Source organism: Sander lucioperca, chromosome 17 (genome assembly GCF_008315115.2).
Source record: "Sander lucioperca isolate FBNREF2018 chromosome 17, SLUC_FBN_1.2, whole genome shotgun sequence".
In the NCBI taxonomy this organism is placed as follows: domain Eukaryota; kingdom Metazoa; phylum Chordata; class Actinopteri; order Perciformes; family Percidae; genus Sander; species Sander lucioperca.
Window position 1 is genome coordinate 9,705,805 of NC_050189.1, and position 14,200 is coordinate 9,720,004.

The 14,200-nt window shown below is 40.7% G+C and overlaps 1 protein-coding gene across 12 annotated transcripts in view; it reads left to right on the forward strand.

The window, feature by feature from the left end:
- Positions 1-14,200, forward strand: part of dysf (dysferlin, limb girdle muscular dystrophy 2B (autosomal recessive)) — a 123,912-nt gene that overhangs the window by 81,690 nt on the left and 28,022 nt on the right. For 7 of the 12 annotated variants that reach the window (XM_035993676.1, XM_035993679.1, XM_035993681.1 and 4 more), the window contains one exon: positions 9,476-9,574. In XM_035993676.1, coding sequence (XP_035849569.1) covers positions 9,476-9,574 — 99 coding nt within the window. Of the gene's footprint in view, positions 1-6,208; positions 6,221-9,475; positions 9,575-14,200 lie in introns of all 12 variants that reach the window. The other 5 variants (XM_035993671.1, XM_035993675.1, XM_035993672.1 and 2 more) reach the window with 1 other exon arrangement.

A 14,200-nucleotide genomic window follows, 5' to 3' on the forward strand; every position in this document is an offset into this window, starting at 1 on the left:
ATGTGTCCGTGTACTTCTGGATGGCATGGGTGTATTGCTTTTATAAGTCCACCAGCCAGACTATAGCATAGCCGATACTTCAAAATGAACAAACCCTACATGTCACGCGAAAGAACAGACGTTTCTGGTTAGGTATTCGTTTTGTCAATCTGTCTGATAATCATTTGGAGATTTGCAAGTTAAAAGACTTAAATCTTGGCGAAATTTGTTTGAAAAGTTCAGGATTTTTAAAGATGCTATCATCGATATTTTAATACAAATGACTGTGATATAAGAAAGTTATTCCTTGTAGTGATGAGCCCACAAAGGCATTGTCATCTGACTGCAGTTCCCTGATTTTTATTTTTTTTTTTACTTTCACCACAATAATATAGTAATAAACCTGAATTACCAACTGAACTGTTGGCGGTTGAGTTGCACTGTGGGTAATGTAGGCACCAGGTTTTGATAAAGAAGAAGAATGTGATACGATATCTCTGGTTCTGCTGCATTGTTGTGCATGAACTCTTGAAAACGAATGCGTTCATAGGACATGCTCATGTTTTTTGATGAATGGTGAACTGAACTTATGAGTTTGCAGATAATGAATGGGAACATGAGCGCCGTTCACTCTCGCATCGTGAACAACGCTCAGGCATTGTGGGGTTTTTTTTCGCACAAGAGGATTCGTGGCAACGGACATGCCGATTCTGTCGGAGACTGTTTCCTCGTCGATATGTTTCCCCCTACCTAAATCTGAAACATACACAAGCATCTGACCAGTCTTGGAGCAGCTTATTAAAAAAAAAACTGGAAGAAATGAACGTAAACTAGCTCGCTTTGGGACTGTAAACGTAGTTAAAAATTCATAATTGTGAACGTGAAGTTCATTTCATTATGTGTGAACTGAGCTTTGAGCTAGCAGTTAGGTGTGAACTTGCACAATACTGGATTTTGACACTTTTTACAAACTTAATATAACTTTTTTTGTCGTTCTTGAGTCTGAGAGTGTCATAGCGGTGCAATGCTAGTGCAGAATTCTTTAAGAGTAAAATGAGGGGCTCGTAGTCTAGATTGCTATGAGCATTGTTTCAACAGCAATTTAAAGACTATATTTTAACATTATTACAATATTTCATATGTGAAACATTAAGAACCTGCATCACAATTGAAATATAGTCTTAATGCTTTGGAAACCTAAAACACATAAAAACACCTAAACATTGTCCCTTTTCACCCAAGTTTAGCCCAGTTTTAACCTACAGGTGTTTTTTTTTAAACTGCATATCACAAGAAAGAAATCATCAACTATCCGCAGAAAGCGTCATTGGTGGATATCCTCTTGGTCAAATTAAGGACTTTTTTCTTTTTCTTTTTTAAGTAAACTGCTCCTTAGTGGGTCTTAAAGTGGTAAACCTTCCATGATTCAATGGTGGCTATTATGGCTAATGCTACTTCTTTAGCTTATTCCAAAGTAGCCAGAAATCTGGTATGCATCATTTCCTGCACGCCAGAAGAATTTTCAAAGAAAAGAGATGCCGGGCAGCATGAGTCTAGGACAGCAAATGGAAAAGTTTTGAGGAACCGGATAAAGATGGAGTCACTACTGTGTAATGTCAATCAGTGATAGCAAAGAAGACATTTATTTATGTGAAAATGCCACAGATTTTTACTTGAGGTTTGGTGCTCTGCCTTGAAACTACAGCGCAGGCAATGACAAACACACACAAACAGTTCTGCTAAGACATTTATCCCATTCTTTCCACACTCTTTGCATTGTCCAGTTTATTTTGGAGAATTGGGTCAATGAAATTCAGTGCAGGTTTTGGGCAGAATGGCCCAGTGGGTTAGGAAAATCTCCTATAAGCACCCAACCTCCATCATGAAGCAAAACGCTGTCTGCTGGATCCTCCAAAGTCCCAATCCAGAGGACACACCTTTATATCTTTTGCAGCAGTCAGTATCTAATAATGTAGGTATGTCCAGTCATGTACCACAGAGGGCCAACAGTCTGCACGTTTTTATTCCAACTGATCACCTCAGCAGGTGAGTTCCTCACCTCTACTGGAAGGAGTGTGAAGCATTCAGAGTCTTCGTTTGATGATTAAAACCTGAAGACTGTTGGGCCTCCGTGGCCCATAATTGGCCAGCTGTGCTATAATCCCTTGTGCAGCATTTAGTTGAGTGTTGTTGAGCGTTCAGGCAGTCAAATCAAGACAGCTAGCTAGACTATCTGTCCAATCTGAGTTTTCTGTTGCACGACCAAAACAACTTTTGAACCACCAAAACAAGTTCCTTCCCGAGGCTATTTTGCAGCGGCACCGGGGCTCCGTGTGGCGCTTAGCGGCGCCTATGATAACTGTGATTGGTTTGAAGACATACCGATAAACCGGAGCGCGTTTTTCTGGAATGCTGTGTGGACTACCCAGACCCTCCTACGCAGCGCTGTGGAGGAAGGTCTGGAAATGCGAGACTAATACAAGGCTAATCACAAAACTCTCTCTGTGTTTCTTAGTACGGCTATGTTTACAGCAACGTTTAGCTTTGGAGACAAAGAGGACATAGAAATTACAAGATAATTACCTCTTCTGAAGAGTCCATGTTTTTTTAATCCGCCGTGTTAGCAACTGCGTGGAGGAGGGTTGGGGGTGGTGCATGACCACCGAAGGCTTGCTTCATATGTATCCCACGACAGTGTTGTCATTACTTAGAAATGCCGATTTTCCACCGGTGTTTGTGTCTTTGCAGTGTGGGATGAATGGCGTTTGGCTTCCCCTCATTGCCCTAAACGTTAACTAACTTACATGACAAACTACATAACGTTAATCTTCTTATCGAAAATATGAGTACTGACAGTGTGCTCCAAATGCACCTTGCACCGGTCTCCATCAATGGGTCCAGGAACATTAAATGTTGAAAATCAGGGTGCAAAGTTTGTCAAAAGGGAGGTAGGGAGAGTTAGAAAATAATATATCTTATTGTCCACCATGACAAGTTGTTTGTTTAACTTCCGACTGTGAGCTGGATTACCTTTACTCTTTTGCCCAAGTAAAGTATATTTGTAATTTATTTTCACCATATGACCTGTCAGGTATCATCCAGTAGAAACTATTTTAATTCAATAGCTATTAATTTATTTGATCTGCAGCACTTTGGATCAATAGACTGCGATGTCTGTTAGGTTTAAGGGATGCTTTTGACTTAAGCTGCAGATCATCTTGCCTTTGCTGTCTCACAGAACGGTCTAATAACATGAGAATTAAATGCTTTCCTTCAGAATGAGATTTTCATCCTTTGACACCTGTTGTGTACTTTTCAAAGAATGAGTGCTTAAGGTCCTTGTTTCACAAAAGTAATACTTAATGTACAGATTGGATACTCTATATGTATTAGCCTTAAAGGGGTGATACAATGCAAAACCAAGTTTACTTTGTCATAGTTGAATAACAACAGTTCGGTGGGTGAAATAGGCATACAGAGAACCTCAAAGTCCCACTGACATCCCTTTCCTATGCAAATCTCACAATTTGAAACTGTAGTTTATATATATAATAGTAATATATAATATATAATAGTTTAGCTGCGAGCTTTGCCCTTCCAGGGGAATTACAAAGAAGAAAGTTTGGAAGTTTTTCAAGGATAATGAAAATGAACCATGTTCGTAAATGCAGTTTTCCAGACTGTACAGGGAATGCTGAATGCTGAATGCGTGTGTGCGTGCGTGTGTGCGCAACACACTGGAGGATGACTAAACTGTAACTAAACTGTGTCTCTGGTGCTTTGTACAGTAACATTAGTTGATGAGTTTATGTGTTGGAGCAGAAATGAAGTTTGAAGCCAGCCGGGGATATTTTCTCGGGCCTCGGCTGCTCCAGCCATTCCTGCTCCGGCGGCTGCTGTCTCCTACCTACACCGGCCCTGCACCCTGCCCTTCTCCCCTTTCTACCTGCCTGCGCAATGTGACAGTGTTGCCAACTTGGCGACTTTGTTTCAGACCCCTTTAGCGACTTTTTTTCACAAAAGCGACTAGCAACAAATCTGGTGACTTTTTGTAGAAAAGACGCCAGTATTGTCGGGCACGCTTGGTATTTCTCTCCTGTAGCCGCCAAATCACCTCTCTCTGTGTCTGAGCTGCAGAGGAGCAGCCCCTCCTCTCTCTCCTCTCCCAGCATTTCCTTGTTGTAAACCAACCAATCAGCACGCAGCTCATCTAACTATTCATGAGCATACCATATAAGGGAGAAAACCGCTCATTCATTCCAGGGCCATTTCACAGGGTTGCATTAGGGAGCATAGAACATTTTTCTAACAATTTTCAGCCCAACCAATGTTACATACCCTATTAGGAGACCTTAAGGAACAGTGTGAAATACCCTATATAACCATCTATCACCCCTTTAAATCTTTGCAGCCAGTTTGTTCTTGTGACCACTCGCGGTATTGCAACACAGGTCATACTGTTAATTTAGGCATCCTGGAAACTGTCACAGATTATCACTAGTATTTTTACTATTACTTTTATTAGCTCTTTTGGTTTCTATGAGTCTGGATTTTTCCTGTTGAGCCTCTTCTCATTTCAGGGTTGCTGCTTTGACCTCTGACTTTTTCCACTGCTGTGGAAGGGATTCCCCTCACAGAAAAAGCATTTATTATGCAGCTCAGAGCTCTTATGTAAATCCAGTCTCTCTGCTCGCTGAGTTCTTGGCAGTGCCAGTCTTGGTTTGGTTAGCCTGGCTTTCCCTGCAGGGCATAATGATAGACTGCAAACCACACTGACACCCTGAACACACCACTGCATGCATGTGCGTGTGTGTGTTCGATCTCCTGAGTGTACACTAAATAGCCGTCGCAGTCTAGAGCGCTCCCCCGGCAGCCTTAATCTGTCTGAATCAGGAGTCGCGGACTTGAGTGAACACACCTTGACACACACTGGTGGGCACACACACACACACACACACACACACACACACACACACACACACACACACACACACACACACACACACACACACACACACACCATTTCTGGCGCCCCTGTCATCAATGCTTGGCACCGGCTGCACACAGAGGGCACATTAATACACACCAGACACTTCACGCCTCAGACACTGTGTGTGTGTGTGTGTGTGTGTGATGTCCTAGTTAAACTCCACGTGCTGCCCTTTTCCATGCCATGCTGCCACTTTGGAAAAATGAGGAACTCCATAGTTTTCCCCCATTTGGGGTGCGTGTGTGTGGGAAGAAGTAGAAAGGGGATTCCACACAAACCCAGTGCCATAAGAGCACTTTTGTTCTACATGTATGCCTACACACACTAAAACACACACAAAGGAAAAAGTGGTGCATGCGTCATGAGTGTGTTTTAAGCTTGAGTGTTCCTCGGAGGGTTAAAGGTTGCAGGGCGGGGACGGGTTGAGCTGAATTGTGTGTGTGTGTGTGTGTGTGTGTGTGTGTGTGTGTGTGCGTGTGTGTGTTTGTGTGAAGGGGTAATGGCTGGTATTTTGATTTGTCCCTTTGGTATTCCTCATCTTTGTAGTCGTTGTTTCTTTGTTGCGTCAGGGCCAACAGCTGCCATTGAAACACACACACACACACACACACACACACACACACTCCAACGGACAGTTTTTATTTCTGTGAGAAAATACTCAAAAATGAATGTTTAAATAGGCCACTCGACGTTGCCAATGTGAACAGACTTTTGGTAGATTTGATGGATGAGGCAGCTTCATACTTGAGAAAATAAAAGGTCTTGATAAAAACACATAACAGGGTTTTCATTCAAAGATGTTACATATTCCCCCAAAAAATCATATCGTATAAATCAAAATAACTCGTATCCAAACCACAAAAAGCCATCAGTCAACAAAGATATTTTATTCTCCAAAACAGAACGACATTGTGAGCGCTGAGGATGACTCATAGCTGTAATAGTAAGACTTTAACAGCTTTTACTTTCATGCCAGCAGTCATTTTGTAATAGAGGGATTTATTTCTTTATTTTATTTTTTTCTTAAATTGTGTATATTTCATTTTTGGAATGAAACCCCTTAATGTGTAATGAGAATAAGTATTATGAAATGTGTTTAAAAGCCTACTTAAAATGTGTTATATGGTTATTTTAGTGTGTGGTTATCAGCGTTTGTGCGTCTGTATTGATTGAGTGTGCAGTGTGTGATGAAATGTAATGTGTGTCTGACCTGTCTTTTACTGTTAACGCTGCCACTAGATGTTGCAGTGGGTAAGTTTGTGAGCAAATTTGTTTAATTATCAAGTCACATGACGCAGCAGTGCAAAGAGCCTTTTTATTTGCAACATTTTTTGCAATTATTATACGTTCTCAAACATTGTGTTGAGGCTACATGATGAGGGCGATGTCATATCTCTTCTACAACAAAGTACTTCAGCATAGACTACATTTATAACTATGATGTCACTTCCTGTTCAGCCTCTATTCCTATAGCTTCCGTAACACCATGCAACCATTCAGCATTTCGTTCATCAGTCTTTCTGAAAAAATGAAGCCTGTTCCCGAGGTTTACTGTCCGAATTCTAACACAAAAGTATCATTCATTTTTTCGATACCACGTTTAAAACGATATGATCTCCATTAATTATTCATTCGCTAATATCCAGAGTACCGAAGCTATAAAAAAAACTGATTTTCAACCCAAGCCTGCACAGAAACTTGGGGGAAGAAAATCAACTAGTCCTCAACCTGTGTGAAGCATCAGAGAAAAAAAGGAATAATAACAACATAAAGAATATGTAGGTAAAACATTTAAGAATAGTAATACTGTTAATTATTATGAATGTATTAGTAGGACTATGGGTTCAGTGACTTTTTCTATACCAGAAAAAACACGTTTTGTCCCCTTTTTTCCATGGCATCAAGAGGTATCGAGTATCGGTTTTAAAAAAAATCTTTTATCTTCTGTCTTTATTTTTTTTTTCCTATCGAGGTTTAAAATTCTAGTATTGTGACAACCTAACATAAATCTGCATCCACTGCAGTAGTTGCTTTTAGCAATTAAAAACTTGGATTTTAGTTAGACTACGGTTACTGTGTGAGCACAGAAAACTACAAACTACAGCTTCTGTGAACATTTGCCAGCGTGGCAGTGCAGGTACACTGTAACTTGGTTTTGTTCATATACATAATATTCACTACTACTTTAAAAAAAAAAAAAAAAACTACCACCCTTATCTAAACAGAAGAAGCGAGGCCAGGCCACACTCTATACTGCTCTGTTTTTAGTTAGAAGCGTTATTCCAAATGTGAATGAGATTTGAAATGAGATTTTTTCTTCTGTAACTTTGGCTCTCTGTAAGCCTAACTGCAAAGTTGTGGATGGGTCTGAAAGCTTTAGACTTGAGAAAATCAAAAATGACTTGTGACTTCACTTAGATGCAGCCTAATGAATAAGATTATGTGAATCGTTGGATTTTGGACTTTGGTCTTGTCTCTGGACATCATATCTGAGACTTGAGACTTATTGTGATTTATATTCCCAATCCTAAGGAAATAAGGAAAGCAAACATCAAAGCCACAGTCCCCAGACAAGTTGAAGTCAGTGCTTTCTGTCAGTGATGTTGACCGCAAACACCACGTACCCAGGGACAATATAAGTGCAAAAATCGGACAACATGCAGACAAAATAGCTTAATTTGAACACAGTCGATAATAAATTCAGTCGAGACATGATTGTCTGTTGAGACTGAGGTTTGTAACCCATCTGGCCCAGTTTATTAAAGATATAACAAGTGGAACAGACAATAAGTCTGTGTGCGCAGAATATTTCTTTAGAGATGGAAGGAATTCTTTTCATTCATACATAAACTGAAAATGTTTCTTCTGATGTCCATGCTGGTTTTGTCTGCTTTGTGCCAGCTCCCTTTCTGATGTTGCCCGTTTCCATTGCCTCAGAACGCCCATATACCATGACCTTAATGCGACAGAGCCACCAGAGGCAATTTTTACTTGTGTTGACGTGACTTGGCTAACTCGGCGTTGCCATGTGATCATTGGAAAAAATCATGAAACGCGCACTGAGAAGTCCACTGCTCTACAAAAGGCAAACAGCACTCGCTGCAGGGCTTTTCATGTGTTTGAAAGGTCAAAGGCCATTACGGGAGTTGAGGTGTTAGGCAAAATCATTGGGTTCATTACAGTCACCACGGACGTTTTGGTTGGAGAGGACATGAACTTTGACGTTATTTTTTTTTTGTATGAAAGTAAAGAAGATGTGGAGTTTAATCCAATGCAAACACTTCAAGAAGAACAAGCTAAAAAGACACACTACATTAGATTTATACAGTGTTGGGAAGGTTACTTAGGAAATGTAACAGGTTACCTATATAAGTTACCCTATTTAAAATGTAATAGTAGTGTAACTATTTCAGTTACTTTATCAAAGTAATGTAACTTGTTACATTAACTTACTTTTCAATTACTTTTCAAAATTTGGAACAACAGCTTGAGAGGCAATTTAACTCAGATGGGTGGCGCTGCAAATTCAAACCGGATAACCAATCGAAACCTCAGAATAGCATCTAACTTTACTAAACGGTTGTGGCCGGAAATGGCAGAAGAAGACATTGTGCACATGAAAAACATGCAAAGCAACAGCATTAATATTATTCAACATAACAATAATTATACCTTATTTCACCAACAACCCATCCACTATTAATCAGAATGTTCATTCATTCATATTACTCGGTCCGTAGATAAACTGGTTGCTGGACGCTGAGTATCGCTGAACCCACGGACGGAGCTATAACATGGTGTTCAAATCGTTTCTTGACATGGACATGAATGTTGCGTTTATGAGGCTTATCCCGTTTTTTTTATCATATTCGGGATATGATGTTTACATGGCACACAGAGAAATCATCTTATTCATATCTCCATACAGGCTCGCCGACAGCTGTCTGCTCTGAGCGCATCCACCGCTCTCTCGCTCTCTATCTCTATATCTCTCTCGCTGTCTTACAAAATGCTTCAGTAAAATATTTTCATGATCTGGTCATTATGATATAAAAGTACACTAGGAGCACACTCTCATACACATTAAATATTATAAGAACAGCTGATTTCTGGCAGAGTAAACCGCTTCAGCGGGCGGGCGGTTTTTGTGCGTACTATGAATTAGAATACTGCCGGCGCCACTACCCATGAACATTTTTATAGGTAACTGTAATTTAATTACACATTTTTTCCCAGTAACTGTAACGGATTACAGTTAGCTTTAGATTGTATATATTGTAATTAAATTCTGTAACGCCGTTCCATGTACTGTACTCCTCAACCCTGGTTTTATGTCACAGGTGATGCCCTGAATTTTTGGGATTTAAAGTAGCTTATAAAAACATTACGTTACGAGTTATTTCCATCTAAATCTTTCAATGCTTTTGCTGATCTCCATTTAGATTCAGCACCTACTTGACATTGTTTACCTGACAACCTCTGACCTTTCCAATATGTGACCAACAGGAAGAGGAGTTCATGGACTGGTGGAGTAAGTTCTACGCCTCGATCGGAGAGAAAAACAAGTACGGGACGTACCTGGAGAGAGGCTTCGACAAGCTGGAGGTAAAACTGAAAGGAGGGACTGAAATAAAAGCTCTGTTAAACATCTCTTGATGCTTACAGCCAATGATGCCCTCCGAGGTACAGCGAGGTTTCCATCTTGGGATATTAAAACATCTCCCACTCATTTGTGTAGTTTATGGCACAAAAACATCTCTTCATGTTGAGTCATTCTGGTTATTATTTGTATGTATTTACCAGTGTTGTAGTACTCGAGTCCAGTGTTGATCTCAAGACCACTATTCGAAGGTCTCGGTCTCGTCTCGGAATTAACCACAATTTCTCCACTAACTGACACAGCTAGGACCACCTAAAGATTTTATCTGCGGTTAGTATGAAGCATAAAGAAAGGTAAGTGACGCTAGCGAAGCTAGCTAACTAAAGTTATCAATTTGCCTCTGTACCACAACTCTCTAGAAATCTCTTCACCCCTCACCCAAAGGTATTTAGCGAATATAAGCTATACATATTAGCTAGTTGTGTATATACTGTATATTTCAGTTGTTTGGTCTGGTCTTGGTCTTGTCTCGGTCTCGATACAATCTGGTCTTGGTAATGACTTGACTACAACACTGGCATTTACTTATTATTTTGGATTTACCTTAATCTGACTTCTACCGCTCGCATGTGTGCGAAACCAGTCTGTATTGTTACGTGATTGATAAGTACTTCTACCGCTCTTTTTTTGACAAAGCATGCTGTGATTATTTTGGGGATTTAATAATTTTCTTATTATTTGTTTGGGGTAAGAATAATGAGAAACGGCAAAATTCACGTTGCTCTAATATGTTTTGGTGTGTCTGTCTATGTCCACTTCACTGAAGCTATGCACTGACCTGTAAACATCTGTCTGAATAACTGTGTGTCTGTAAATGCATGTTTGCATGCTTGGTCAGAAAATGTCCAAGAAAAGGGAAACAAACATTGACAGAAGACAAAGACAGTGAGGATAAAGAAAACATGAAGAAGATTGAGACAGTGTAGCCCTTTGTTCCATTTTTCGTAAAATGTTTTGCTCCAAACTTCACCATTTAAATCACATTTTTGCCCTCCTGCCAGTTCCCTCCGTCAGTCCCGTCGCTCCATCCTTCCCCTCCTCCCCCTCTCTTCTCATGCCCCGTCCTCGCAGCCCCGGCGCCGCGACATTCCGGGCCATTTTCCGAACGACTCCAATGACTCATTCGTCTTGAATTCTCTTCGGGAACGCCGCAGTGGGACGGATTCAGGGGGAAAAGGCTGTTCTCCGATGTAGGCAAGTCTGAAACGAGGGGATCACGTCAACGTCTGTCTTTGGTCTCGTTTCTTTCAGAGTCTGCCACGGTTCAGCCGCCGTCCCCGGAGCCCGTCCGCCATCGCCCACGCTCTGTTCAACCCTTATCCCGATTCTCTCGGCCCTAAACGCCGACCTTTTCTTCCACCGGGACTCAAAGCACACGTCAGTCTTCTTGTCTGATGCCCAAACAAATGACTAATCATGTCAGAATTTGGCCTTTTATTTATTGCCTTTAAATGAGACCTCTAACCTCTCCCTTGAAAGCCATTTCACATCAGTAAAGCAGCTTTAACTCTGTCCTTTCTATTTATTATACTGTATGTTCTTTCTCTTCCTCCATAGCACGTTTGCAGCAGTTACATTAGGTCTTCTGCATATATCCTTACATACATGTGTTACAAAGAGCTTGAAAGTCATGTTTTGGTGATGCATACATTTTTACATATTGGTGTATGGAAGATAAATAGCCAAGATATCGATCAATCTCATGCAAAAGTATAATACTTCTAAATAGCAGGAATGTTCCAGAAAGGTCATACCATACATGCTTATGTTTGTCTTTTTCTTCAGCTAAAAACTAAATGGCACAATAGAGAACAGTAACAGCTTTCCCAATAGTCATTGACCCTTGAAAGGCTCTTTCCATTTTTTAAAGTGGGTGTACTTTTTTCATTCAGGAAGCCTATTACAGTAAATGGTTTCACCCCTGCCGATGGAAACACATCTAAGTCGCGACATTTCAAAACTTTGCTCGAAATTCACTTGACAGTTGGATGGAAACATGCAAAATGACCAATGAGCCGCTGGTTCCACCGTCGCTTTACCTCTCCTCCCACCTACTCTGTGCCAACGCCTCCCTTTAAAAGTACTCCCTACCTCCTTTGCTCTCTTCCAGTCTCATGTTCCTTTCTTTCTTTTGACAACCTGTTTAGTCAGATCTGCTACTGTCACGGGGAAGTGAGCCACTGTTTCCAACCTTACCAACCTCCTTTACCTTCCTCTCACCCCGTGCTGCCACCTACGTCTCTTCTCCCTCCTCCGTTCCCTCTGCCCTGCGACAGTCTCTGGGTCCCCTACTGTCAGCTGAGACACACTTTCCAGCCTCACTTTGACCCGAGGTAAACTCTCTCTTCTTAAAATCCTCACCTTTCCTCTGAGCCTCGGGTCTGCTGTCGCCTCCTTCTCGTCACCTTTCTGTTAATGTTTTCCATCTCCTACGGCCCCTGCAGAGGCTTTGCAGTTGCATCATCAACTGAGTCCTCCCGACTGGCGTCACCATGAAGGTCCGCTAGAAAATGAGCTCTGGTAATGGCTAAATCTATCATAACCAATGAGCCAAATGAGAGATCCCTGAAAAAAAAACAACTTATGATTCATCCAGCACAGATGATATTGTTTTCATATTGTTAGTCAGATAAGGTAGACTTATTTCCAAACCATTAACCCTTATCAACTTGAAATGTTAAGAGTAACTTTAAATCCATTAAATCTACTTTTTGAGTAAGTAAACTATATGCAGTTACTTCATTGTACTTTTGATTTTGGTCAAAGTAAATTCAGCTCATTACTACAGAAGTTTTCTGTCTTTTTGCTGAAATAAAATAATCCACTTTCTCCTCTGGACCAAAAAAAATCTACATTGCAGTGCATGTATATACTATACTATATATTATATACTATATGTATGTAAGTATGACGAATTACCTATTAGCATGTTCTGAAGATATAAGAAGTGCCTTTTTTCTAGGAAATCTAAGTGGATTTATTGGCATATATTTGCGATGGACATCGCAGATAATAAATCCTACGAAAGTGTAAGTCACACTGAATCTAAAAATGTGTGTATCATATATTTGTGTTTAGATTTGACTGAGTTATCGGTTCGAGAAGAAGTGGCGTTTGAAAGCACCTTAATAGCCTCTATGAGCTGTTTGTCACAGCTAATGCTGTTGCTGCAACTGCTGTCAAAAATGATCCAAACATATAACTTTAAGAATAAATGTATCTTTATATATACTCAGATTAAAAACAAAACTGTGTTATACTGTGTTTTCTGAATTGAGTTGATGAACAAGAGCTCTGGACCTCCAATAGGGCTGCCAGAGGCCACATCATCTCCTGAAACCCAATTTTCTGTTTCCTGCTCAAGTTCACCTCATTTCTTCCTTTGACCTTCATTGTAGTGTCCTTTTCAATCTCCTGTCTCTACCTTCAGTAAACTCTCTCTCACTTCACCCCTCTCCTTCCACACACTCACCCCCTCCTCACCTCTCTTCTTTCCTGCCTTCAATCTCCTTCCTCTCGCTCCCTCCTTGATGACAGTGGAATTTTTTTCTTCTGTCACAAAGACGCTGCTGTTTCCATCCTTGTTATGATTTGGTTTACCTCTCGCCTTCACTTTTCACCTCCTCCTTCCTCCTCCCTCCCTTTACTTTCTCCCCTGGTACTGGGTTTGGTGCAGGAGGATTGGGATTTGTTGTATTTCAGTGAGCCAGTGTTTCCGGACGTTGTCTTTCATTTGCATCATCCCAGATTTCTTCAAGGCTTTCACACCTCTAAACCGCCTCAACCTCAGCTTCACCTTTACACTAGCTGTGTGAATCTTCACTGGTCTCACCATTCCTTTTCATTACGATTATCCTGTCAACGATTCAATATCACAAAGCTATAGTGCGTAGTTTATGTTGCTCCCATGAGAAATTGTAAGTAATGACAACAACACTGTCGGTGCATCCGACAGTTAATGAAATAGCAATAATTCCTACTCCTAATACGTTACATGACCAACAAGAGCAGTAAGGCAACATCCGTGTCTGACCTCAGTCCCTTTTCTTTTTTCAGCGCTCTCCAACTAGTAAAAGCCACAACTAACTATAACAATGGTTTTGGATTTTAGTCCTTCTGCTGGACAGGCAGGTCATTTCTCAGCAGTACAATCAATGACTTTGGCACTTCTTCAGGTTTTCAGCTGTTGCAGCAGTCCTCTTTGCCTCCAAAGCTGAACGCCGCTGTTTCCTTTCTAAGCAGTGACGTAAAACGCATCACTCGACAGGGTACACGGGGGTCTTTAAAAAGTCTTAAATTTAACATTCTAAAAATAAGGCCTTAAAAGTCTTACATTTCATTCCCAAAGTATTACATTTTGTTTACAAAGGTCTTAAATTATTTCTTGTCCTTTTGGAGGATTAAATAAATACCGTAACGTCATAAATAAATGCTTTGCACCGTGCTAGTAATAAGCTAACGTTAGCTCGTCCGTTAGAATGGGCAAGTGTCTGAAGCCCAACTCTTTATCCCTGCTGCTTTCAAGCAGCCTTTAGATGCAAAAGCAAAACAGGATGAAACAGTCACTGAAG